Here is a 26,730-nt window from a genome sequence, read left to right as displayed (position 1 = left end):
ATTTTATTCTTTTTCATGTGATGATAAATGGGATTGTTTCCTTAATTTTTCTTTCTGATCTTTTGTTGTTAATGTATAGAAATGCAACAGATTTCTGTGTGTTAAGTTTGTATCCTGCGACTTTACCAAATTCATCGATGAGCTTTAATAGTTTTCTGGTAGCATCTTTAGGATCTTCTATGTATAATAAGTATCATGTCATCTGCAAATTGTGACAGTTTAACAACTTCTTTTCCAGTTTGGATGCCTTTTATTTCTTTTTCTTCTCTGATTGCTGTGGCTAGGACTTCAAAAACTTTGTTGAATAAAAGTGGCGAGATTGGACATCCTTTTCTTCTTCCTGTTCCTGTATGATGTTAGCTGTGAGTTTGTCATTTATGGCCTTTGTTATGTGGAGGTATGTTCCCTCTTTGCCCATTTTCTGGAGAGTTTTTATATAAATGGATGTTGAATTTTATCAAAAGCTTTTTCTGCATCTATTGACCATTCTACTTTCTGTTTCTTTGAGTTTGGCTAATCTAGATACCTCATATCAGTAGAATTTTAATTTCAATTTCTACTTGTACATTGCAAGCTTATAGTTATCTAAAATTGGCCTTTTTATATTGACTGTGTATCCTGTGTCTTGTTTAATTCAAACTAACACATTCGTTCTAGTAGCTTTTTTTGTAGATTCCTTGGATTTTCTTTATGGAAGATTATGGCATCTGTGAATATTGAAAGATTTTCTTCTTTTCCATACTGGCTGCCTTTTATTCCTTTTACTTGCCTTATTCCATTGGCTTGGACCTCTAGTACAATGTTGAAATGAGAGCAGCTATCTTTGTCTTGTTCCCAATCTTAGGTGAAATCATCCAGCCTTTCATTATGTTACTTTCAGATTTGTATAGATGTCCTATATCAGGTTGAGGAAGTTCCCTTCTGTTCCATGTTTGATGGATGGAGAATTTTTATCATGAATGGATATTGAATTTTGTGAAATGCTTTTCCTGCATTTATTGAGATGAACATATGGTTTTCTTAGTAGTCTGTTAATAAGGTAATTTATGTACACTGTTTTTGAGTGTTATAGTAACCTTGCATTCCAGGCTAAACCCTACTCATCATGATGTATCTTTTTCATATGGATTGGATTGCTAAAATTTTGTCAAGGACTTTTTGTGTCTATGGATCATGAGAGATATTGGCCTGTAGTTTTCTTGTAATGTCATTGTCTAGTTTCTTAGCAGGGTACTGTTGACCTCAGAGTGAGTTGGAAAGTATTCTCTCTTCTGTTTCCTAGAAAAGCTTGTGTATAATTGATATTATTTCTTCCTTAAATGTTTTCTAGAATTTACCATTGATGCCATCTGGGCCTCAAGTTTTCTTTATTGGTAAGGTTTTAACTACCAATTAAATTTAATTTAATTCAGTTTCTTTAGTAGACTCAGGGCTATTCGGGTTATCTTCAGAGCTTTCTCTCTGTCCAGATCTCTCCTCTCAGAAATCTTGCCTCCTGAGTTCTTGCAATCTTGGTCTCCCCAAAGTCTGACCTCCGTTCTTCTAAATTCATTGAGACCCAAGACTATTTCCTTTCCCTATGCTGTAGCCTGGAAACACTAGGCAGTCAGTTTGGAGCAAACGTAGGGTTTACCTCATTTGTTTTCCTTCTTTCAAGAATTACTGTCCTGTGCCACCTGTTGTCCAGCGTCTGAAAACTATTGTTTCATATATCGGGTTTTCTAAAGTTTAGGCAGGAGGGTAAATTTAGTCCCTGTTACTTTGTCAGAGCCAGAGCTCCTTTATTGACTTTTCTATTGATATGTTTCTTATTTATTTGTAAGAGTTCTTTCCTACATATTTTAATTTTTCCCTCAATTTGTTAATTTGCCTTATAAGTTTTGTGTGTGATGTTTATTTATTTTTATGTAACCACACCTCTTGATTTTATCCTTTATGATCTTTACATTTGTTTTATACTTAGGAAGACTCTGTCTCCACCAGATACATATTTACCTATATCGTCTCATAGTTCCTTTGTGGCTTCATTTTGCTTAAGAAATATATATATTTTTAAACAGACTCTGGGAAAACAAATTTTTTTGGTTTTACTTTATTTTATTCAGTGTATTTTTTTCTGAGGTAAATCATACACTTGAAAACAATTTTAAGTTATGTGTATTCTCTAACTCAGAATGCTAATTTTTAAAAACTTTCAGCTTTCTCATTTTGTCATTTTATTGACTTGAGTTTGAAAATTTGGTAATTAATTTACAGGTTAAAATAGCAGTTTTTGTCCAGCGTTCTTTGGCTTTATTTTCTGAGGGGTAAACAGCCGTTTTAATTGCAGGGCCTGTTTGTTCTTTCTCGGTCAATTCTTAAGTTAGTTTCCTTCTCATCTCCTTTCCTTCATACTTTTTCCCTTGTTTTTCTTTTTCTCTTCCTGTTTCTCCTGTTTGCCTCCTTTTCATCCTCCCTGCCTCCTATATGGGTAGGACAGTTAATATAGTTTATCCTAGCCCCTGTTTGAAGAGTGTCTGACAAATATTAGACCCTCACTATATATCTGCTGAATAATAAATAATAGAATTTCACAGATAATAAGGAAATATCTTACTCAGTTTTTCTGGCCTCTGTGATGATTCAGTTTAATAAACATTATTGTGAACCTAGTATGTGCCAGACACTGTGCTGGGTTTTTTTGTTTGTTTTAAGTACTTCACCTTTTCTTGTATCTAAGTTAAGTTTTTCAGGGAATTTGTTTATTTTATCTAACTTGCAAAGTTATTGGTATAAATTTGTCTAAAACATCCCCTTATTTTTTTAATATCTGTAGAATTATTAGTGACGTACCTCTTTTATCCCTGATACTAGTAATTTGTATTTTTTCCTTTCACTTTCTTTTGACTAGTCTTGCTAAGTGTTTGTCAGTTGTATTAATTTATTTCCAGAAAAACTAGTTTTGGGCTTCCCTGGTGGCGCAGTGGTTGAGAGTCCGCCTGCCGATGCAGGGGACATGGGTTCGTGCCCCTGTCTGGGAAGATCCCACATGCCGCGGAGCGGCTGGGCCTGCCAGCCATGGCCACTGGGCCTGCACGTCCGGAGCCTGTGCTCCGCAATGGGAGAGGCCACAACAGTGAGAGGCCCACTTACCACAAAAAAAACAAAAAACAAAACAAAACAAAAAAACTAGTTTTGAATGTTGATTTTCTTTATTTTTCTATTATCTGTTTTACAGATTCCTACTTTTATTTTTTAATATTTTTATTTCCTTCTACCTACTTTGGCTTTAATGTGTTTTCTCTCTCTTCATTAGTTTTTTTTTTTTTTTTTTTTGCGGTTCGCGGGCCTCCCACTGTTGTGGCCTCTCCCGTTGCGGAGCACAGGCTCCGGACGCGCAGGCTCAGCAGCCATGGCTCACGGGCCCAGCCGCTCCGCAGCATGTGGGATCTTCCCAGACCGGGGCACGAACCCATGTCCCCTGCATCGTCAGGCAGACTCTCAACCACTGCGCCACCAGGGAAGCCCTTCTTCATTAGTTTTTTAAGGTAGAAGCTTAAATAATTGGATCTTAAGCCTTTCTTCTTGTTTAAAGTTGTATATTTCCCTCTAATACTTTATCTGAATCCTACAAATTATATGTCATGTTTTCATTATCACTTAGTTCAAATTATTTTCCAATTTCCCATCTGATATCCTTTTTTAACCCATGATCTCTTTATAAGTGTATTGTTTAATTTCCAATTACTTGGGGATAATTTAAATACTTATTATTACTGAATTCTAGTTTAGGTCTGTTGTGGTCAGATACCATACTTTGTATAATTTCACCCCTCAATAAATTTCATCAAATTTATTGAGACTTTTTTTGGCCTATGTTCCATGTGGTCTTGAAAATAACATAGAAGTTTTTAATATTGATTAGGTCAAGTTGGTTAATGTTCACATCTGCTATAACATTACTGATTCTCTTTTTGTCCACGTTTTCCCTGTGTCCATTCTACTGTTAATCAAATAGATTCATTTTGGATACTGAGTTTTTCATTTTCAGGATTTCCATTAAATCTTTTTAAAGTTTCCATTCTTCTCCCAAAGTTCTCAGTTGTTCATGCATGTTGTCCACCCTCCTTACATATTTACTGTAGCTGTTTTTAAGTCCCTATTTGTTACTTCCAACATCCATCCACTCTATGAGTCTGCTTCTGTTGACTGTGGGTAATGTTTTTCTGCTTCTTTGTCTTTCTTGTTATTTGTATATTTTATACTGACCACTGTATATAAAAAAAATCAGTGGAATCTGAAGTAATTAATATTTAACTACAGAAAGCATGTTCCTTTTGTCAAACTGCTAGAGTTGGAGACTGGGTCAATCTAATCTGTATGTTAAGTTGCAGCTGATGTGCTAAGGTTCTTGATATTAAGACATAGGCTCTGCCCTCAAGGAACTTACAGTGTGGTAAGAGGGACAAACAATAAATAGAGGATTTAAAATCTATGCTAAACACAGAGGAGGAACACTTTTAGCCCAACCAGGAAGTTCAGAGAAAGCTTGCTGGAAGGGATGATGAAAAAGATCTTGTAAGATAAATAAAGTAGGAAGGGCACCAATGAATGTAGGAAGGGCACCAATGAATATACTGAACAATACTGAACTGTACACTTAAAAATAGTTGAAATGATACATTTTATGTTATTGTATATTTTCCTACAGTTGAAAAAAAAAACAAGAGGGTAAGAAGGGCATTTCAGGTAGGGAAAATGGCATGATCAAATTGTCACCTAAAAATTGACCCACAGTAAACTATGATGATGTACAGTCCTTTCTAATGCCTGGTTAATTATTTCAAACTGTATATTTACCTTCTTTTTTCCTCTCTTCTTCTTAGAGTTGGGTATCAGAAATTAAAAAAGAAGATGATAAAATACACTTTCAAGAAAATGAAACATTTCCAGCAATGGAAGATAATTTGCCTCCAGTTCGTGGTTCAACCAGCCATCTTCATGTTGCCAAGGTAGGCCTTTTTGGTGTGGGGTGTGAGTGGTAGGGGGAGAAAGTTGTTGTTTATTAAGAACATTATCTTGGTTTAATCAGTGTAGCCGAAGTGTGATGTCCTGTAGGCAGCTGGGGATTTTTTTTCAGGTGATCGTGTGTCATCACCTTCTGGAGTAGGCCTCACCTGGAGATCAAAATCAAACAGTATTTTCATTTGAAGGCTTGCATCTTGGGTTTACCACCTTCCTCATTTTTTCTTTTGCTGTTCTGTCTCTTCTACTCTGACAAGTTTTGATGAGTACTTAAGATCCAATTCAGTGTGTAAGAGTTTCAGGGAGTAATTTCATGTATCCAACAGAGGTATAGAGGGAGTAGTTTATTACACAATTAAGTATGATTTAAAGCGTTAAACAGATGAATTAATCTGTTTAACCCATTAAACATGGATTTCAAGCAGTTATAGATGTCATTTCTCTGTTTAGTGCATTTCTCCCCCCATCTCCAGCCCCTCATTTTTATTCCTCTGAGATTGGTCCCTATTTTGCCATGCAGATCTCTCCTTGGTAACCCATGGCTTCCATAGAGAAGGGGCCTGTTGGAGTTCCAGGTTCACTTAACTTCAAGTTAAAATTGAGCTTCTTGGCATCCACCTGACCCTGATATTATAGAACCCAGCCCTTGTCTCCAGTGGGCTTTTGCTTGGATCACACATTCCATTCCCTCTGCCCTCCTTTTTTTTTGTTTTCTTTTATTCCTATCATCTTTAAGAGGATGCTTACCTAAGTCTCTTCATTTCGGGTTGAGTCATTCTTGTTTTTCTCGTCTCTTGAGTCCCAAGTTTTATTCGAAAAACATTCATAGCCTTTTCATCATTCTGCTCCTTGGTAATTTACCTTCCTGGGTCTTTTACTCATTAGCAATTACTCAGGTAACTGAGGTACAAAGTAAGTAAGTAAGTATAGGAAGGCTACTACTGTCTGTAATCAGTGAATTCGTATTTATTGAACACTCATTATGTGTTAAGTCTGTGTCCTGAAACTATAACAACAAAAAACATTTGGTCTCTGTCCTCAAAGAGCTTATAGTCCAGTAGGAATAGACAGACTAGTAGTACAGTGGTTCTCAAAGTATGGCCCGTGGATGCTGATTGTCCCAGAGATCCTTCTAGGGGATCCAGAAAGTCAATGTTATTTTAAAAAATAATGCTGATGCTTTTGTCTCTTTCACTGGGTTGACATTTGCACTGAGGGTAAACCTGCTGGTGCCTTACCATGAATCATGGCAGTGGCACCAACTGGACTAGTGGTCATTGTTTTCTCCACTGCTGTGCACTCATAGTAAAAAATTCCAATTTAACTTAAAAGTTTGATGAAACAATAAAACTTTTTTTGTCATTAAATCTTGAATCTTGAGGACATATCTTTTTAACATTCTGTGTGTACCAAATGTAAAATAGATAGCTTGTGGGAAGCAGCCACATAGCACAGGGAGATCAGCTCCGTGCTTTGTGTCCACCTAGAGGGGTGGGAGGGAGTCGCAAGAGGGAGGAGATATGGGGATATATGTATATGTATAGCTGCTTCACTTTGTTATACAGCAGAAACTAACACACCATTGTAAAGCAAGTATACTTCAATAAAGATGTTAAAAAAATATTCTGTGTGACAAAATGAGGAGTACACAGAAGGCACTTCACTGTGAAATGAAATATGATGGTTATCATAAGAAAAAGCACTTGTGTGATTGACTGCCAGCCGAATTAGCAACTCTTTCCTGGAACAATTTTTACTTGAAGAAATGACTGACAGACAAGCTATAGTTATTCAGAGTTGAGTTTCTGGCAGACATTTTCTTGGAAATAGTGCAATGGTCTATCACTTCAAAGAAATCAATGAACAGTATTTGTTGCCAGTGCTAAAACCTGAGCTTTCAGGTAAAATTCAGAGTATTTCATATTATTGGGGGCTCTCAAATACCTACTTGTGACAAAAAAAATTTCCCCTTAAGGGAGACGCTTAGTGACTTTTATGATGAGCTCCATGAGGATTTTTTTTTTTTTTTTACTTTTAAACAATTGAGATATAGTTGATGTACAATATTATACAAGTTACAGGTGTTATAACAGTGATTCACAGTTTTTAAAGGTTATACTCCATCTATAGTTATTATAAAATATTGGCCATATTCGCTGTGTTGTACAGTATATCCTTGTAGCTAATTTATTTTATACATAATACTTTGTACCTCTTAATCTCCTACTCTGGTTTTGCCCCTCCCCCTCCCCTCTCCCCATTGGTAACCACTAGTTTGTTCTCTGTATCTATGAGTTTGTTTCCTTTTTGTTATATTCACTAGTTTAGTTTTTAGATTCCACATATAAGTGATATCATATAGTATTTGTCTTCCTCTGTCTGACTTATTTCACCTAGCATAATACCCTCCAAGTCCATCCATGTTGTTGCAAATGGTAAAATTTCATTCTTTTTTATGTTTGTATACACTACTTCTTCTTTATCCATTCATTTGTTGATAGACACTTAAGTTGCTTCCAGATCTTGGCAATTGTAAATAATGCTGCTGTGTACATTGGGGTGCATGCATCTCTTTGAATTAGTGTTTGCATTTTATTCAAATATATACCCTGGAGTGGAACTGCTTGATCGTAGGGTAGTTCTATTTTTAGTTTTTTTAGGAACTGCCATACTGTTTTCCACAGTGGATGCACCAACAGTGTACAAGGATTCCCTTTTCTTCACATCCTCTCTAATATTTGTTATTTATGGTCTTTTTGATGATAGCCATTCTGACAGGTGTGAGGTGATATCTCGTGGTTTTAATTTGCATTTCCCTGACGATTAGTGATGTTGAGCATCTTTGCGTGTGCCTGTTGGTGAACTCCATGAGGATTTTAACAGATATGATTTTTTAATTGTATAATGAAATGTAGGAATATTTGGAAGATCTGTGTAACTCCTAATGACCAGTGGTACAAAATCGTGCCATCGTGCCAAAATGACCCATTCAAATGGTTTCAAATTATGACTTTTAAGAAATCATTTGAGAAACTATTTGTGAGCTGTTGTTTGCTTTCCTCCCATTCCCTTCAAGGTGCTTGCAGTGGACATGTGACCTGGGTTGAGCCACTTAGTAGCACCAAGCTAGTGCTTGGTCAGTGATGGGCCCATAACTGAAGCTAGCCATTCAGAGTCCTTCTCTGGGATTTCTCTAACTAAAGATGGAGAGAAGAGTCACTCTCCTTTTCCTTTCTGATTGGGAGGCCTGTGAGGTTATAATCCCAGACTGTGTGTGGCCACATTTGCAACTACATAGAAAAAGCAAGCAGACAGCAGGGAAAACAAAATCAGGGAGAGAGAAGCAGAGACTTCTGGGGGAGAGAAGGAGAAAAGGGGAGAGAGGGAGAGCTGTAGAAAGAGGGTATATGAACCCTTTATCCAGAAATACCCCTGCCATTTCATCAGTTTGGTTACATAAGCCAATAATTTATTCTTTTTAACTAAAATTAATTCAAGTTGGGTGTCTGTCATTGCAAGCAAAACAGCTCTGTCTAACACAGCAAAGTAGTTATTCTTATTTCTTCAATGCCTAGGTTTTAAAAGAATGAATGATAGTTTAGTACTTTTCTATTATAAGAAAAATCAATAATAATCACATTTCACACATATAAGTTTTAAAATTTTATATATGTACTTAAAGTCCTGCCCATCACTCTCATAATTAACTACAAATTTAAAATTACTTTTTAACCTACTGTATATTAGTATGTTAAAAAAATTATAATACTGGAGTTGTAACGTCAAGGGTACCTATTTTTCTTACCCATTCAATTTGTGTACCTTAATCCAGTGCTACACATTTATAGGAAAATCTGCTAATCTTATATTAAATATCTCATAAAACATAATTTTTTCTTTCAGGAAAAAAATTCTAAAAGTAGACCAGCTAAAAAGAAAATTCCGAGGGATTATGCAGAGTGGGATAAGTATGTTTTATATTTCTGTATATAAAAATTCTCTACCATAAAATACTGTAATAAATTCTTTATTGTTTTAAACCTGAACATATCAAATATCGTTATGTCAGTAGAGTACTAAGAGTATTTGGATTAAGCACTCTTGATTTTGTTTTTTCATTAAATAAAAAACTATTGCATCCTTTTATTTATAAGGGTAACCAAAAATAACTAATGTAATACTTATAGCCATCCAAAATAAAAAATAACAAATTTTTAAATTAAGAGAAATTGGTCACAATTTTAATACCAAAGTTCCACACAGTTTACGTCTGATTAATATTTAAGTTCTCACTAAATTCCATGTTTTCTAGGAAACAATAGAGATGACTTCTAATACAAACCTATCATATATTTTTGGAATATTATTTCTAAAGGCACGGTGATACAAATACAAGAATATCAATAATAAATTTTACTCTCGTTTGTATTGAGCTTTTTTTTCTAGTTTTATTATTCTTTCATTTAAGATTTGACGTGGAAAAGGAATGTGCGAAAATTGATGAAGATTACAAAGAAAAAACTGTAGTAAACAACAAGTTGTATTTGTCTAAAATTGAGACAAGACTAGATACAGCAGGTAATTGGGGGAAAATAAGAATAATTTAGTAGTCTCTAAATTTTTTGAAATACAATAAAAGCTGTTGACCCAAAGACATTCTCTTTTAAGTGCTGCAGATTTCCATGAAAAATTTATGGATTTTCTCCTAGAGCTTACCACCTCTAACAAATTCCATTCTATCCTTTAACTTCTCAATTTTATGAGTAAGAGTTACGATATTTAAATTTAGTAAGGCTTAAAAATATATATGTAAACCTATTTTTTTACTGTAATTCATTTTTCATTCCCTTTTTCAAATCATCTTTTTCCTCCAAATCCCTCAAATTTTTTTCTTTTTGCCTCAAAACAAAAAGATGGAGCAGGTTGTTTTCACTTGAAGTCCACAGGTGTATAGTACCATTAAAGTAAAACAAGACAATTATTCAAAAAATCTAAACCTTCAAAAATTCTGATAAACTAAAAAAAAGAAAAGAAATATCTCTAAACTTAGGAAACTTTTATCTTCTTTTATTTATTTTATAATTTTCTGCTTCTGTTAAAATAAGCATTCTTGGATTTAAATTTGTTAAAGTTATACTAAGTTATGTTTTTACTTATAGCAGGTAACATTTATTTCTAGGTCTAACTGAGAAGGAAAAGGATTTTCTTGCTATTCATGAAAAGGAGAAAGGTAACGAAGCTTTTAACACAGGAGATTATGAAGAGGCTGTGATGTATTATACTCGGTGAGCAGATTTTCGTTGTGGTTTATACTTGCCATTTATTTATTTATGTTTTAATTTATTTATTTTATTTTTTTGGCTGTGTTGGGTCTTCATTGCTGTGCGCAGGCTTTCTCTAGTTGTGGCAAGTGGGGCCTACTCTTCGTTGTGGTGCACGGGCTTCTCATTGCAGTGGCTTCTCTCATTGTGGAGCACGGTCTCTAGGCACACGGGCTTCAGTAGTTGTGGCTTGAGGGCTCTAGAGAGCAGGCTCAGTAGTTGTGGTGCACAGATTTAGTTGCTCTGCGGCATGTGGGATCTTCCTGGACCAGGGCTCGAACCCATGTCCCCTGCATTGGCAGGCGGATTCTTAACCACTGCACCATCAGGAAAGCGCAAAACTTGCCATTTAAAAAAATGATAGTGTTTAAATTTAATTGTTGAAATGATGTAAATAAGCTAAATAATCAGTGTCAGAACCACTTAAGATATTGTACTTGTGATTTATCATAAATTCACTTGCGTTTGCCTTGTTTTCTCAATAATTTCCTTAAACCTCCAAGCTCCCACTTCATCCCCACTTTTGACAGAGGTTCTAACTTTACTGTTTTACAGAGAAAATAGAAGCTGTCTGAATGGAACTCGACAGAAAGTTCGTATAGCATAGAGGTTAAGAACTCAGGTTCTATAGTCAGACTGCCTGGATCCTAGTACTTATGGTGCTACCTCCCACCACAGGGCCTTTGCATATGCTGGGTCCTCCATCTAGCATACTTTCCCCTCTTCTCATGATTTAGTTAATTCTGACTTATTCTTCAGATCTCAGCCCATGTCTCACTTCTTTGGGGAAGTCTGCCTTTACTTTTCAGACTAGGTTAAACCTCCACCCTACTCAGTTTAACCCCCCCCCAATTTACATACCCATATAGTAATCTTAACTCTACTTTGTTGGAGGTACAATTCAAGTGTGTGTGATTTGGCACTAACTGGACTGTAAGCTCTGCAAGAATATAGCCCACTTGTCATTTTTTTAATATCATTGTATCCCTAATACCCAGCAGAGTACCTGGTTCATAGTAGATGTTCATTGTACGCTTGCATGAACTTATGAAGCTCTTACAGTCTATGAAAAGTAAACTAATTTCCTAAAATATTGTTAGAGACAAACTGTGCTTATACAACCACTAATGCTATCTTAGAGCTAAGCTCTGTACGATCTTGCTTCCATCTTTGGAAAGAAAATTTTTTTTTAATGTTGTTGGTGTCTGTAAAGAAGTTTGCTCAACTGTTTAAGTGAACATACAAAGTAAAGAGGATATTGAGGTATCATTCATTCAGTACAGCCTCCCCTGTTCAGGCAGGTGGATGTCAGCTCTGGAATTTTGTTTGTCTTTTTGTAGATTTCCACCAGTGGAGAATCTCTTGCCTATTACAGGGAACAAACTTTTCTTGTCTTCCTCTTTGAAGAAATCACAGAGGTGCAGAATTAAAGCAGCATATTGCAATGGTTAAGGGAACTCAAATTGCCACTTTTCTGGCCTTGGGTAGATTCTTCACCTCTCTTACCTCAGTCTTCTCAGTGCGATGAGACTGTAACAGTGCCTACCTCAGAGCAGCTTGAGGATTAAATAAAACAACATGCTGAAAGGCAGGGTAACACGATGGTAAAGAGAACAGGTGCTGGAGTAGACAGTTGGGATTTAAATCCTGACTCTACCATTTCCAAGCTTGTGGCCTTGGGCATGTTACTTAACCTTTCCGTTACATCTATTTTCTCATCTGTAAAATCTAAGAGCAGTAATGCCTCCTCCGTGGATTATAATGAGGATTAAATGAGTTGACTGTTTAGTGCCTGGCATGTGGGAAGTACTCAGTGTCAGGTACTCGTGTTATTTATTCTTACATGTATTTTCCATGTTTGGTCTCTACCCAACTGTGTAATTTCTTTATATTCATCTTTAATGATCTTAGTAAATTGACACTTTTTGTGACTTTCCCATTTTTTTTTCCGGATTTAGAAAATTTAGTGCATCGATACCCTTATGTTTCCTATATCTAGGAATACATTATTTTACAGCATTCCAAATCAGTTTTTTAAGCAACAGCCAGGTAGGTTTTAAATTCTTTTCATTAATTATTTTGCATTCATACCCTTAATGTAGCAAAATTTACTCTCTTAAGGTCTGTATTCTTCAATTACTACTACTCTTTTGTTTCCTTCAATTAAATTCCTTTGATAAAATTATCATTTCCTTAGATTTAAATTTACTTTTAGATTACAGACTAATTTGTATCTGTTAACACAATAGCAGCTTAATAAAGGATATTAGTTGTGGTTGGTTGCTCCTTTTCTTTTGTACTAGAAACTTGTCCCTAAAGAGTAAAAAAAAAATGTATTTGATATTTGATGTTAACTAAACTGGGTTTTTAAGAGATCTGTGGGTATTTAAGTGATCATGTCACTTCTAAAGCCGGAGTCAACTTTAAATCTCTTAACTGGATATTTAAGCTTCTGTCCAAACATTGATTTAATATGTTTATAGAATTGTATGTTATTATTTTTGATGATGCAAGCCATATTCGTTTGCTAGAGCTGCCATACAAACTGTCACAGACTGAGTGGCTTAAACAACAGAAATGTATTTTCTCACAGCTCTGGAGGTTAGAAGTCTGAGATCAAAGTGTCTGTAGGGTTGGTTTCTTCTGATGCCTCTCTCCTTGGCTTGTAGATGGCCATCTTCTCTCTGTGTCTTCAAGTGAGCTTTCCTCTGTGCATGTCTGTGTCCTAATCTCGTCTTCTTATAATGACACCAGTCATATTGGATTAGGGAACACCCTCGTGACCTCACGTTAACTTAATTATCTCTTTAAAGACTATCTCCAAGTATAGTTACATTCTGAGGTGCTGGGGGTTAAGATTTCAACATATGAATTTGCGGAGACACAATTGCACCCATAACACGAGCTGTGATTGTTTTACTTACAACTTTAGATGAGTTTCTCTATCTTATGTTTTCCTGTCATCTGCTTGTTGCCATTAAGTGTTTCTTTTACAGGAGCATATCAGTGCTTCCCACGGTAGCAGCCTATAACAATCGTGCTCAAGCAGAACTCAAATTACAGAACTGGAATAGTGCTTTTCAGGATTGTGAAAAGGTCTTGGAGTTAGAACCTGGGAACTTAAAGGGTAAAAGTGTTTATAGAATACCTTTAAATTTGCAACAGGATCTGTTAAAGACCATTTGTAGACACTTATATTTACACTAAAAATATTTCAGATAAACTCAAATTTCTATATGTGAATCATTACCTTACTCAAGTTACTTTTAATTTCAAGTTTAACTTGGAATTTAAGTTCCTAATTATTTGCATTGAAGTAGCTAATAATCCCAGATGACTGATTGAATAAAGTGTACATGTGTTTTAAAAGAAATATCTCATGCTTGCATTTGAATTGTGGTTTGTGTTTTTTTCTTTCAATTTTTTTTTTATTGTGGTAAAATTGACATAACATAAAATTTACCACCTTAATCATTTTTAAGTGAATAGTTCGGTGGTATTAAGTACATTCATCACTACCATCCATCTCCAGAACTTTTTAAATCTGAAAGTGCACCCATTAAACCGCAACTCTCTATTCTCTCCACCCACCCCAGCCTCTGGCAACCACCAGTCTACTTTCTGTCTCTGTGATTTTATTATTTTAGGTATGTCATATGAATGAAATCATACAGTATTTATCTTTTCGTGACTGGCTTATTGAACTGTATCTTTTTATTCAAAAATAAATTTAAGTATAATTTAATATAGATTTAAAAATATGTATTAATATAATACAATAAGTCCACACCAGAGCTCTAGAACTTTCTACCAGCTGCTTTGTGGGCTTTTCCACCTAGATGTCCATAGACATTTTAAATTAAATGTGTCTAAAACTGACTACGTCTTTCCACCAACACCTGTCCTCTTTTCTGATTTCCTGTCTCAGTGACTGCACCACCTTGCTGTGGTCCGAGCCTGAAGTATGCAAGTCAGACTCCACTCTCCTTTTCTGTTATCAGGGAGTCATTCCAAAAGGAAGTGGCATAAATTATAACAGACTCATTCTATTTCTTTAAATACTTACAGATTCAGATAAATATAACCACTTAATTTTTCTTCACATGCCTACAAACATGGATGGGCAGAAACCATGGTTGTGCTGAGGGTGGATCCCGGTGCATCAGACTGACTGTCATCATAATGGATTGCTCTCCTTTCCCCAGTAGAGTTCTCCCATGCCTGTATGTTGTCTCTATCACAGAGTACCAGTGGGCTCCCAGCTTTAGGCAGGTGCCTGGTAAAGGTTTTACGATCTCCTGATGGGCCCACACCATCACTGTGCCAGGCCCTGTGCCATGTAGTACATGTATTAACTCCATTAATTTTCACAACAGCTCAGTAAATGTGCAGGTACTATTATTAGCACACTCATTTTACAAAAGGACACTGAGGCATAGAGAGATTGAACAACTCACCTAAGATCACACTGCTAGTAAGTGACAGAGCCAGGACTCAACACTGGATGAGACATCAGGAGCCCACATTCAACCACTGTGCTACTCTGTGCTACTCTTCTGCCAGTAGAATGGCCTTCTGTTTTCATTCTTCCTTGATTGAATAATTCCTTAAGCACCAGAATCTTCACTATTTAAAAAAAAATTTGACAGAGCCACTATGGCCATCATTATGGCCATAAAGCATTGAAAAGTCTTAGGTTTTCTTAAGTGGATAAATATCTTCCTGTTCAAAATTTTATTTTTTACTCAAAAAATAATTGCTCTGAATGCAATGTGGTATTTGATTACATCCTGGAACAGAAAAAGGACATTAGTGGAGAAATTGGTGAAATCCAAAGAAAGCCTGTAGTTTAGTTGACAGTATTGTACCAATGTTATTTTCTTAGTTTTGGCAAAAATACCGTAGTTACATATAAGATGTTAGCATTAGTGAAAGCTAGGTGAAGGTATATGAGAACTATCTGTATTAGCTTTGCAACTTTATGTGAATCTAAAGTATTTTCCAAAGTAAAAAGTCTTTAAAAATGGTAATTGTTATATCATGAATATTTCTTTATGGACAATCCCTTCTAAAATCTGAGTAGTAATAGTAAAAGCTAAACTTGTACTTACGCTACAATTTTGATTACACTTATGATAAAATGATTTATCCTCTAGATTTTCGTGGCTCATTCTAGGACTAAAATCAAACTAGTGAAATTTATGTTTTAAAATAGCATATTGGGACTTCCCTGGCAGTCCAGTGGTTAAGACTTCACATTCCAATGCAGGGGGTGTGGGTTCAATGCCTGGTTGGGAAGCTAAGATCCTACATGCCTGTGGCCAAAAAACCCAAACATAAAACAGAAGCATTATTGTAACAAATTCCATAAAGACTTTAAAAATGGTCCACATCAAAAAAAAAAAATCTAAAATAAAAAAATAGAAGTGTATTAAATCAGATATAAATATCTCACTTTTCAGAATTACCAAGACTGATTCTTTTCAAAATCATGTCTAACTACACAAAATTCTCTCATTATATAATTAATAACAATTGGACTAGGAAGGCATTCATTTCAGTATTAAAAAATGATCAAATTAGATATTGTAACCTACAAAAAAAAAAAAAAAACCCTGATACAAATTGCTAAAGTATTCAATTTCTGAACCTAGTTGACATAATCACCAGGATTCCTTCAGTTCCCTGTGCTATAGAGATTTCACTAACAGCCCAGATTCTGGGTCAGGTGCTGGTCAGTAATGTACTAAATTTAAAGGAGGGGTTTTCTAAATGTTCATAAAGTGGAAATAATACTAGTGATGATTATAAGGAGGAACGTGTTACTGTTTAGTGAAGACCTTCCCATTATTGTAGCACAGCATGGTGCTTCTGAGGGGTGAGGTACCGAGTCTCTCAGCCCTTGGAGGAGCTGGCAGGGACTGGAGCACCCAGAGGGCCAGGTCATTGGAAGTTAGTGTAGTTTGCACAATTGCATTCTAAACTGTTCTATGTTACATATATACTTACACTTGAAAAGTGTGTTATAACCATAATGCCATATGTTAAAGTATGTCTTTTATTTTGGTAAATTTTCAGCTCTTCTGCGCCGTGCCACTACGTATAAACATCAAAACAAGCTCCAGGAAGCTATAAAAGATTTGAATAAAGTACTGACTGTTGAACCTGATAATGAGTTGGCCAAAGTAAGTACAGAAAGTGATACCTCACCTAATTCTATAGTTTGCTGTTTCTGTATTTATGTTAAAATGATATCAGTCTTGCTGGAAAAATGATGTCGAGGATTAGGACACAGCTTTAAGAAATAGGTATGAGGAGCTTCAAGATGGTGGAAGAGTAAGATGTGGAGATCACCTTCCTTCCCACAGATACATCAGAAATACATCTACATGTGGAACAACTCCTACAGAACACCTACTGAGCGCTGACAGAAGAACCCAGACCTCCCAAAAGGCAAGAAACTCCCCACGTACCTGGGTAGGGCAAAATAGAAAAGAAAAAGCAGAGACAAAAGAATAGGGAAGGGACCTGCACCAGTGGGAGGGGGCTGTGAAGGAGGAAAGCTTTCCACACACTAGGAAGCCCCTTCGTGGACGGAGACTGCACGTGGCGGAGGGGGGGAAGCTTCGGGGCCACGGAGAAGAGCGCAGCAACGGGTGTGGAGGGCAAAGCAGAGACATTCCTGCACAGAGGATCGGTGCTGACCCGCACTCACCAGCCCGAGAGGCTTGTCTTCTCACCTGCCGGGGCGGGCGGGGGCTGGGAGCTGAGGCTCTGGCTTCGGAGATCAGATCCCAGGGAGAGGACTGGGGTTGGCTGTGTGAACATAGCCTGAAGGGGGCTACTGCACCACAGCTAGCTGGGAGGGAGTCTGGGGGGAAAAGTCTGGAACTGCCGAAGAGGCAAGAGACTTTTTCTTGCCTCGTTCTGTGGTGCGCAAGGAGAGGGGATTCAGAGCACTGCCGAAACAAGCTCCAGAGGTGGGCATGAGCCGCGGCTATCAGCATGGACCGCAGAGACGGGCATGAAATGCTAAGGCTGCTGCTGCAGCCACCAAGAAGCCTGTGTGCAAGCATAGGTCACTATCCACACCTCCCCTCCTGGGAGCCTGTGCAGCCTGCCACTACCAGGGTCCTGTGATCCAGGGACAACTTCCCCAGGAGAACACATGGCACGCCTCAGGCTGTTGCAACATCACACCGGCCTCTGCCACCGCAGGCTTGCCCCACATTCCGTACCCGGCCTGCCCCCGGCCTTAGGGAGCCAGAGCCCCCTAATCAGATGCTCCTTTAACCCCGTCCTGTCTGAGCGGGAACAGAAGCCCTCAGGCGACTTACACGCAGAGGCAGGGCCAAATCCAAAGCTGAACCCCAGGAGCTGTGCAAACAAAGAGGAGAAAGGGAAATCTCTCCCAGCAGCCTCAGGAGCAGAGGATTAAATCTCCACAATCAACTTGATGTACCCTGCATCTGTGGAATACCTGAATAGACAACGAATCATCCCAAATTGAGGGAGTGGACTTTGGAAGCAATGATATATATATATATATATTTTTTCCTTTTTCTCTTTTTGTGAGTGTGTATGTGTATGCTTCTGTGATTTTGTCTGTATAGCTTTGCTTTTACCATTTGTCCTAGGGTTCTGTCTGTCCGTTTTTTGGGGGTTCTTTTAGTATAGTTTTTAGCATCTGTTATCATTGGTGGAACTGTTCTTTGGTTTGGTTGCTCTCTTCTTTCTATTTTATTATTTTCAAATTTTGTTTTTATTTTTAAAAATTATTCTTTATTTTATAACTTTATTTTATTTATTTTTTACTTCCCTTCTTTCTTTTTTTCTCCCTTTTATTCTGAGCTGTGTGGGTGACAGGGTCTTGGTGACCAGGCTGGGAGTCAGGCCTGTGCCTCTGAGGTGGGAGAGCTGAGTTCAGGACATTGGTCCACCACAGACCTCCCAGCTCCATGTAATATCAAACAGCAAAAATATCCCAGAAATCTCCATCTCAACGCCAAGACCCAGCTCCACTCAACGACCAGCAAGCAACAGTGCTGTACACCCTATGCCAAACAACTAGCAAGGCAGGAACACAACCCCACCCTTCAGAAAGGCTGCCTAAAATCATAATCAGATCATAGAAAATGCAAAACACACCACCAGACACAGACCTGCCCACCAGAAAGACAAGATCCAGCCTCATCCACCGGAACACAGGCACCAGTCCCCTCCACAGGGAAGCCTACACAACCCACTGAGCCAACCATAGCCAGTGGGGGTAGACGCCAAAAACAATGGGAACTACAAATCTGCAGCCTGCGAAAAGGAGACCCCAAACACAGTAAGTTAAGCAAAATGAGAAGACAGAGAAACACACATCAGATGAAGGAGCAAGGTAAAAACCCACCAGACCAAATAAATGAAGAGGAAATAGGCAGTCTACCTGAAAAAGAATTCAGAATAATGATAGTAAAGGTGATCCAAAATCTTGGAAATAGAATGGAGAAAATACAACAAACGTTTAACAAGGACCTAGAAGAACTAAAGAGCAAACAAACAATGATGAACAACACAATGAATGAAATAAAAATTCTCTAGAAGGAATCAATAGCAGAATAACTGAAGAAGAAGAACAGATAAGTGACCTGGAAGATAAAATAGTGGAAATAACTACTGCAGAGCAGAATAAAGAAAAAAGAATGGAAAGAATTGAGGACAGTCTCAGAGACCTCTGGGACAACATTAAACGCACCAACATTCGAATTATACGGGTCCCTGAAAAAGAAGAGAAAAAGAAAGAAAATATTTGATGAGATTATAGTTGAAAACTTCCCTAACATGGGAAAGAAAATAGTCAACTCCAGGAAGCGCAGAGTCCCATACAGGATAAATCCAAGGAGAAACATGCCAAGACACGTATTAATCAAACTATCAAAATTTAAATACAGAGAAAAAATATTAAGAGCATCAAGGGAAAAACAACAACATACAAGGGACTCCCCATAAGGTTAACAGCTGATCTTTCAGCAGAAACTGTGCAAGCCAGAAGGGAGTGGCAGGACATATTTAAAGTGATGAAAGGGAAAAACCTACACCCAAGATTACTCTACCCAGCAAGGATCTCATTCAGATTCAACAGAGAAATTAAAACCTTTACAGACAAACAGAACCTAAGAGAATACAGCACCACCAAACAAGCTTTACAACAAATGCTCAAGGAACTTTTCTAGGCAGGAAACACAGGAGAAGGAAAAGACCTACAATAACAAACGACAAAAATTTAGAAAATGTTAATAGGAACATACACATCAGTAATTACCTTAAATGTAAATGGATTAAATGCTCCAACCAAAAGAAACAGACTGGCTGAATGTATACAAAAACAAGACCCGTACTTACGCTGTCTACAAGAGACCCACTTCAGACCTAAGGACACATACAGACTGAAAGGGGATGGAAAAAGATATTCCATGAAAATGGAAATCAAAAGTAAGCTGGAGTAGCAATTCTCATATCAGACAAAATATAATTTAAAGTAAAGACTATTACCACAGACAAAGAAGGACACTACATAATGATCAAGGGCTCAATACAAGAAGAAGATATGACAATTGTAAATATTTATGCACCCAACATAGGAGCACCTCAATACATAAGGCAAATGCTAACAGCCATAAAAGGGGAAATTGACAGTAACACAATCATAGTAGGGGACGTTAACACCCCACTTTCACCAATGGACAGATCATCCAAAATGAAAATAAATAACGTAACACAAGCTTTAAATGATACATTAAACAAGATGGACCTAATTGATATTTATAGGACATTCCATCCCAAAACAACAGAATACACTTTCTTCTCAAGTGCTCATGGAACATTCTCCAGGATAGATCATATCTTGGGTCACAAATCAAGGCTTGGTGAATTTAAGAAAATTCAAATCGTATCAAGTATCTTTTCCGACCACAATGCTGTGAGACTAGATATTAATTACAGGAAAAGATCTGTAAAAAATACAAACACATGGAGGCTAAACAATACACTGCTTAATAACCAAAAGATCACTGAAGAAATCAAAGTGGAAATCAAAAAATACCTAGAAACAAAGGACAATGAAAACATTATGACACTAAACCTATGGGATGTAGCAAAATCAGTACTAAGAGGGAAGTTTATAGCGATACAATACTACCTTAAGAGAAACAAGAAACGTCTCAAAGAAACAACCTAACTTTACACCTAAAGCAATTAGAGAAAGAAGAACCAAAACCCCCAAAGTTAGCAGAAGGAAAGAAATCATAAAGATCAGATCAGAAATAAATGAAGGAAAAAATAGCAAAAAATCAATAAAATTAAAAGCTGGTTCTTTGAGAAGAAAAACAAAATTGATAAACCATTAGCCAGACTCATCAAGAAAAAAAAGGGAGAAGACTCAAATCAATAGAATTAGAAATGAAAAAGGAGAAGTAACAACTGACACTGCAGAAATACAAAGGATCATGAGAAATACAAAGGATCACATGAGAGATTACTACAAGCAACTCTATGCCAATAAAATGGACAACCTGGAAGAAATGGACAAATTCTTAGAAAAGCACAACCTTCTGAGACTGAAACAGGGAGAAATAGAAAATATGAAGAGACCAATCACAAGCACAGAAATTGAAACTGATTAAAACTCTTCCAACAAACAAAAGCCCAGGACCACATGGCTTCACAAGAAAATTCTATCAAATATTTATAGAAGAGCTAACACCTATCCTTGTCAAACTCTTCCAAAATATAGCAGAGGGAGGAACACCCTCAAACTCATTCTACGAGGCCACCATCACCCTGATACCAAAACCAGACAAAGAAGTCACAAAACTACAGGCCAATATCACTGATAAACATAGATTCAAAAATCGTCAACAAAATACTAGCAAACAGAATCCAACATCACATTAAACGGATTGTACACCATGATCACGTGGGGTTTATCTCAGGAATGCAAGGAAACTTCAATATATGCAAATTAATCAATGTGATACACCATATTAACAAATTGAATAAAAACCATATGATCATCTCAATAGATGCAGAAAAAGCTTTCAACAAAATTCAGCACCCATTTATGATAAAAACCCTCCAGAAAGTAGGCATACATGGAACTTACTTCAGCATAATAAAGGCCATATATGACAAACCCACGGCCAACATCATACTCAATGGTGAAAAACTGTAACCATTTCCACTAAGATCAGGAACAAGACAAGGATGCCCACTCTTACCACTATTATTCAACATAGTTTTGGAAGTTTTAGCCACAGCAAGCAGAGAAGAAAAAGAAATAAAAGGAATCCATATCGGAAAGAAGTAAAGCTGTCACTGTTTGCAGTTGATGTGATACTATACATAGAGAATCCTAAAGATGCTACTGAAAAACTACTACAGGTAATCAATGAATTTGGTAAAATAGCAGGATGTAAAATTAATGCACAGAAATCTCTTGCATTCCTTTACACTAATGATGAAAAATTTGAAAGTGAAATTATGGAAACACTCCCATGTACCATTGCAACAAAAAGAATAACACACCTAGGAACAAACCTACCTAAAAAGACAAAAGACCTGTATGCAGAAAACTATAACACACTGATGAAAGAAATTAAAGATGATACAAATAGATGGAGAGATATACCATGTTCTTGGATTGGAAGAATCAACATTGCGAAAATGACTATACTACCCAAAGCAATCTACGGATTCAGTGCAACCCCTATCACACTACCACTGGCATATTTTCACAGAACTGGAACAAAAAATTGCATAATTTGTATGAAAACACAAAAGATCCCGTATAGCCAAAGCAATCTTGAGAAAGAAAAATGGACCTGGAGGAATCAGGCTCCCTGACTTCAGACTATACTACAAAGCTACAGCAATCAAGACAGTATTGTACTGGCACAAAAACAGAAATATAGATCGATGGAACAGGATAGAAAGCCCAGAGATAAACCCAAGCACATATGGTCACCTTATTTTTGATAAAGGAGGCAAGGATATACAATGGAGAAAAGACAGCCTCTTCAATAAATGGTGCTGGGAAAACTGGACAGCTACATGTAAAAGGATGAAATTAGAACACTCCCTAACACCACAAAAATAAGCTCAAAATGGATTAAAGACCTAAATGTAAGGCCAGACACTCTAAAACTCCTAGAGGAAAACATAGGCAGAGCACTCTATGACATAAATCACAGCAAGATCCTTTTTGACCCAGCTCCTAGAGAAATGGAAATAAAAACAAAAATAAACACATGGGACCTAATGAAACTTAAAAGCTTTTGAACAGCAAAGGAAAACATAAACAGCACGAAAAGACAACCCTCAGAATGAGAGAAAATATTTGCAAATGAAGCAACTGACAAAGGATTAATTTCCAAAATTTACAAGCAGCTCTTGCAGCTCAATATCAAAAAAACATACAGCCCAATCCACAAATGGGCAGAAGACCTAAATAGACATTTCTCCAAAGAAGATATACAGATGGCCAAGAAGCACATGAGAAGCTGCTCAACATCACTAATTATTAGAGAAATGCAAATTAAAACTGCAGTGAGGTATCACTTCACACCATTTAGAATGAACTTCATCAAAAAATCTACAAACAACAAATGCTGGAGAGGGTGTGGAGAAAAGGGAACTCTCTTGCACTGTTGGAGGGAGTGGAAACTGATACAGCCACTATGGAGAACAGTATGGAGGTTCCTTAAAAAACTAAAAATAGAACTACCATACGACCCAGCAATCCCACTACTGGACATATACCCTGAGAAAACCATAATTCAAAAAATAGTCATGTACCACAATGTTCATTGCAGCTCTATTTACAGTAGCTAGGACATGGAAGCAACGTAAGTGTCCATCGACAGATGAATGGATAAAGAAGATGTGGCACATATAAACAGTGGCATATTACTCAGCCACAAAAAGAAACGAAATTGAGTTATTTGTAGTGAGGTGGATGCAGAGAATGGACTTGAGGACACGGGGAGGGGGAAGGGGAAGCTGGGACAAAGTGAGAGAGTGGCATGGACATATATACACTACCGAATGTAAAACCGATAGCTCACGGGAAGTAGCCACATAGCACAGGGAGATCAGCTTGGTGCTTCGTGACCACCTAGAGGAGTGGGATAGGGAGGGTGGGAGGGAGTCGCAAGAGGGAAGAGATATGGGGATATATTTATATGTATAGCTGATTCACTTGTTTATAAAGCAGAAACTAACATACCATTGTAAAGCAATTATACTCCAATAAAGATGTTAAAAAAAAAAAGAGAGAGGTACATCTCAGATATTCCCAGTGTTAACGTCTATTTGAAGTGGAAGAAAGCTGGCTCTTAAATTGTCCAAAATCATAAACCTACTCCTGAAGGACAAATAATTTTCTCTTTCCTGAAGCTTTGTAGGCAGTTCTTTTCTTTGAGCCAAGTTCAATTTATTATGCAAATGGTGTAGAACTTTCCTAGGTAGGATTAAGCAGGAGCTTGATGGCCATAAAAGAGTGTTTATTCCTTAATTTGCGTGGTAACCATAGCATCTCTAACAGTAAACTGACTCAGATATGCACTTAGGGGATCTGTATTCAATCCTAAGGAGTGGAGGTAAGTGTCAAGAGCTGTGAAGGGCCTGAGAGTTTACCCTACATGTAAATTAGCAAGGTGGCCTAGAAGAATATACAAGATTCCTGGGTCAGGCACAAAAGACTTTGCTACTCATGGCATGGCAAGCTGATGAGCTTGAAGCTCATGTCCGTTACCCTGGCCACCAAGTTCCGTGTGGGCGGCAGAATGCCCGGATAGGGCATTCTCTATTTCCCAGGGCTGTTGTCAGTACAAACATCCTTAAAAAGATAATCTAGGTCCCTTTCACCAAGTGCAGATACAGCAGGAACACAGCTGTCAGTGAACCATAAAGCAGGCCCTCACCAGAAACCAAATCTGCTAGCACCTTAAACTTGGACTTCCCAGTCTTCAGAACTGAGAAATAAATTCCTGTTGTTATAAATCAAAGAAAAAAAAAAGTCTAGAACAAAGGTGGTTTAGCTCCTCTGCTTACAATATATTCAGAAATATGGGAAACCCCTGGAGAACTGTCTTCCACCAATAAGTTGTCACTGTTTCCACATACCTTTCAGGTTATCTAACTCTTTCTGAGAGGCAGCTGATGTCCCTACTGTATCAGCTGCATTTATCAAGTCAGCATTTCAGTGGATTAGGTTTAGGGTGCAGCTTAGGAACACATCTTCACCCCATAGTATTTCCTTTTTATAATGGTATGTTCATTAAAAAGTTAGCATTTTAATATTCTAAAAAAAAATTGAAACAAGGAAAACCACTTTTAATTTTACTATCCAACATAAGTTCATGTTTACATATTAACTTTAGACCTTAACCAAATGCATTTTTACCTTAACCATATGTAAAGATTAACTCAGAGCGGATCATATACCTTAATATAAGACTTGGAGTATGAAAGTTCTAGAAGAAGACATAAGAGAAAATCTTTATGACCTTGGATGAGACAAATATTCCTTAGGTGTGACACAGAGGCATAATCTATAAAAAGTTGATAATTGGGCTTCATCAAAATTAAAAAGTTTTTATTTATTCTATCAGAAGAATAAAAAGACAAGCCATAGACTGGGGGAAAATATTTGCAATCATGTATCCAACAAAGGGCTTGTGTCCTGAATATATACAGAACTTTAAAAACTCAAGAAAACAAACAGGTTGATGAAAAATAAGCAAGATATTTGATCAGACACGTCACCAAAAGTTATGTGAATGGAAAATAAGCACATGAAAAGATGCTCAATGTCATTAGTCATTAGAGAAACATAAAACCACAAGAGATACCACTACAAACCTGTTAGACAGCTAAAATGAAAATGATTGACCATACTAAGTGTTGGTGGGCATGTGGGAGAACTGAAACTTGGGAATATAAAATGATCCCACTGCTTTGGAATACAGGTAAAAAGTTAAACAAAATAATCATACGCCTACCGCATGACCCAGTCATTCCACTCCGAGTATTCACCAAGAAAAATACAAGCATATGTCCATACAAAGATTTAAGCACGAATGTTTATAATGGCTTCATTTGTAATTGCCAAAAACTGAAAATAGCCTAAAATGTCCATCAATAGGTGAATGGATAAACAAATCGTTTTATAAGCATATAATAGAATACTACTGAACAATAAAAGGGAATGAACTAATAGGTTCATAAGACGACATGGATAAATTTCAAAATAATTATGCTAAGTGAAAGAAGCCAGACAAAAAGAGTACATGTATTATGATTCTACTTATATAAAAAACTGGAAAATACAAACTAATCTATCGTAACAGAAAGAACAGTGGTTGCAGGGATGAGCAAAAGGGAATCATAACAAAAAGATAGGAAGAAATGTTTTGTGAATGATGGATATGTTTATTATTATATCAAAATCTATTAAAACTTGTGCTCTTTAAGTATGTGCAGTTTATGTCAATTATACCTCAGTAAGGTGTTAAAGATGAGGAAGGAAGCAAAATGGTTTGATATATTTTTTTAAATTTCTAGTTGGCATAAAATATTAAAGAACTTTCAACATGACTCTTAAAAAAACATGTATAGTATGGTTTAATTTGTATAAAACTGGACACCTCTGTTTGTATATGCATACAAATATATCCAGGAAGATGATCATCAGAATGTCAGTAGTTTATCTGAGTGGCAGGATTTCAGATGATTTTTTTCTTCCTTCTTTTATACTTGTTATGCTTTAAGTTTTTTACAGTGGACATGTATAGTTCTAATCAGACAAAGCAGTGAAGTTGTTTGAAAAGAAAAATAAAGACCACCATAAGAAGCTTTATCTTAGTTATCTTTATTCACTTTTTAATATCTTGATATTCTTACTTGCAAGAATGGTTATACTTTTTATTAAAGGTAAAAGTTTTCTTTAATGTGGCGATTATGTTTCAGAAAACCTTGTTAGAGGTTGAAAGAGATCTGAAAAATTCTGAACCTGCATCTGAGACTCAAACCAAAGGGAAAAGGATGGTTATTCAGGAAGTAGAAAACTCAGAAGATGAAAATGAAAAGGACAGTGGAAGAAAACATGAAGATGGCATTGGAGATAACAGTAAGACATCTTTTCTCTTTGGTTTATGCAAAAAAAAAAAAAAACCAACCCTATCTTGTTATATGATGAGCGGGCTCAAATTTTCTCTTTGTACAGAAATTCTTAGTCTACCAAATTTTTCTAGCCTTTACCTTGTAAGTCTACAAGCAGGTTTTTCCTTCATCTTTTTCTTAACACAGCTCATTTCTTTTTATTTTTTTTTCTTATTGCGGTATAATTGACTTATAATAT

The 26,730-nt window shown here is 36.7% G+C and overlaps 1 protein-coding gene across 2 annotated transcripts in view; it reads left to right on the top strand.

Moving 5' to 3' along the window:
- SPAG1 (sperm associated antigen 1) overlaps positions 1–26,730 on the top strand; it is a 98,599-nt gene that overhangs the window by 14,838 nt on the left and 57,031 nt on the right. For both annotated transcript variants that reach the window (XM_067711627.1, XM_067711628.1), the window contains 7 exons: positions 4,866–4,991; positions 8,908–8,972; positions 9,473–9,582; positions 10,184–10,289; positions 13,322–13,452; positions 16,404–16,510; positions 26,340–26,499. In XM_067711627.1, coding sequence (XP_067567728.1) covers positions 4,866–4,991; positions 8,908–8,972; positions 9,473–9,582; positions 10,184–10,289; positions 13,322–13,452; positions 16,404–16,510; positions 26,340–26,499 — 805 coding nt within the window. The remainder of the gene's footprint in view (positions 1–4,865; positions 4,992–8,907; positions 8,973–9,472; positions 9,583–10,183; positions 10,290–13,321; positions 13,453–16,403; positions 16,511–26,339; positions 26,500–26,730) is intronic.

The sequence above is a fragment of the Pseudorca crassidens genome, chromosome 17 (genome assembly GCF_039906515.1).
Source record: "Pseudorca crassidens isolate mPseCra1 chromosome 17, mPseCra1.hap1, whole genome shotgun sequence".
Lineage (NCBI taxonomy): Eukaryota > Metazoa > Chordata > Mammalia > Artiodactyla > Delphinidae > Pseudorca > Pseudorca crassidens.
Note: the sequence above shows the minus strand (reverse complement) of the source record. Positions and strands in the feature narration are given on the sequence as shown.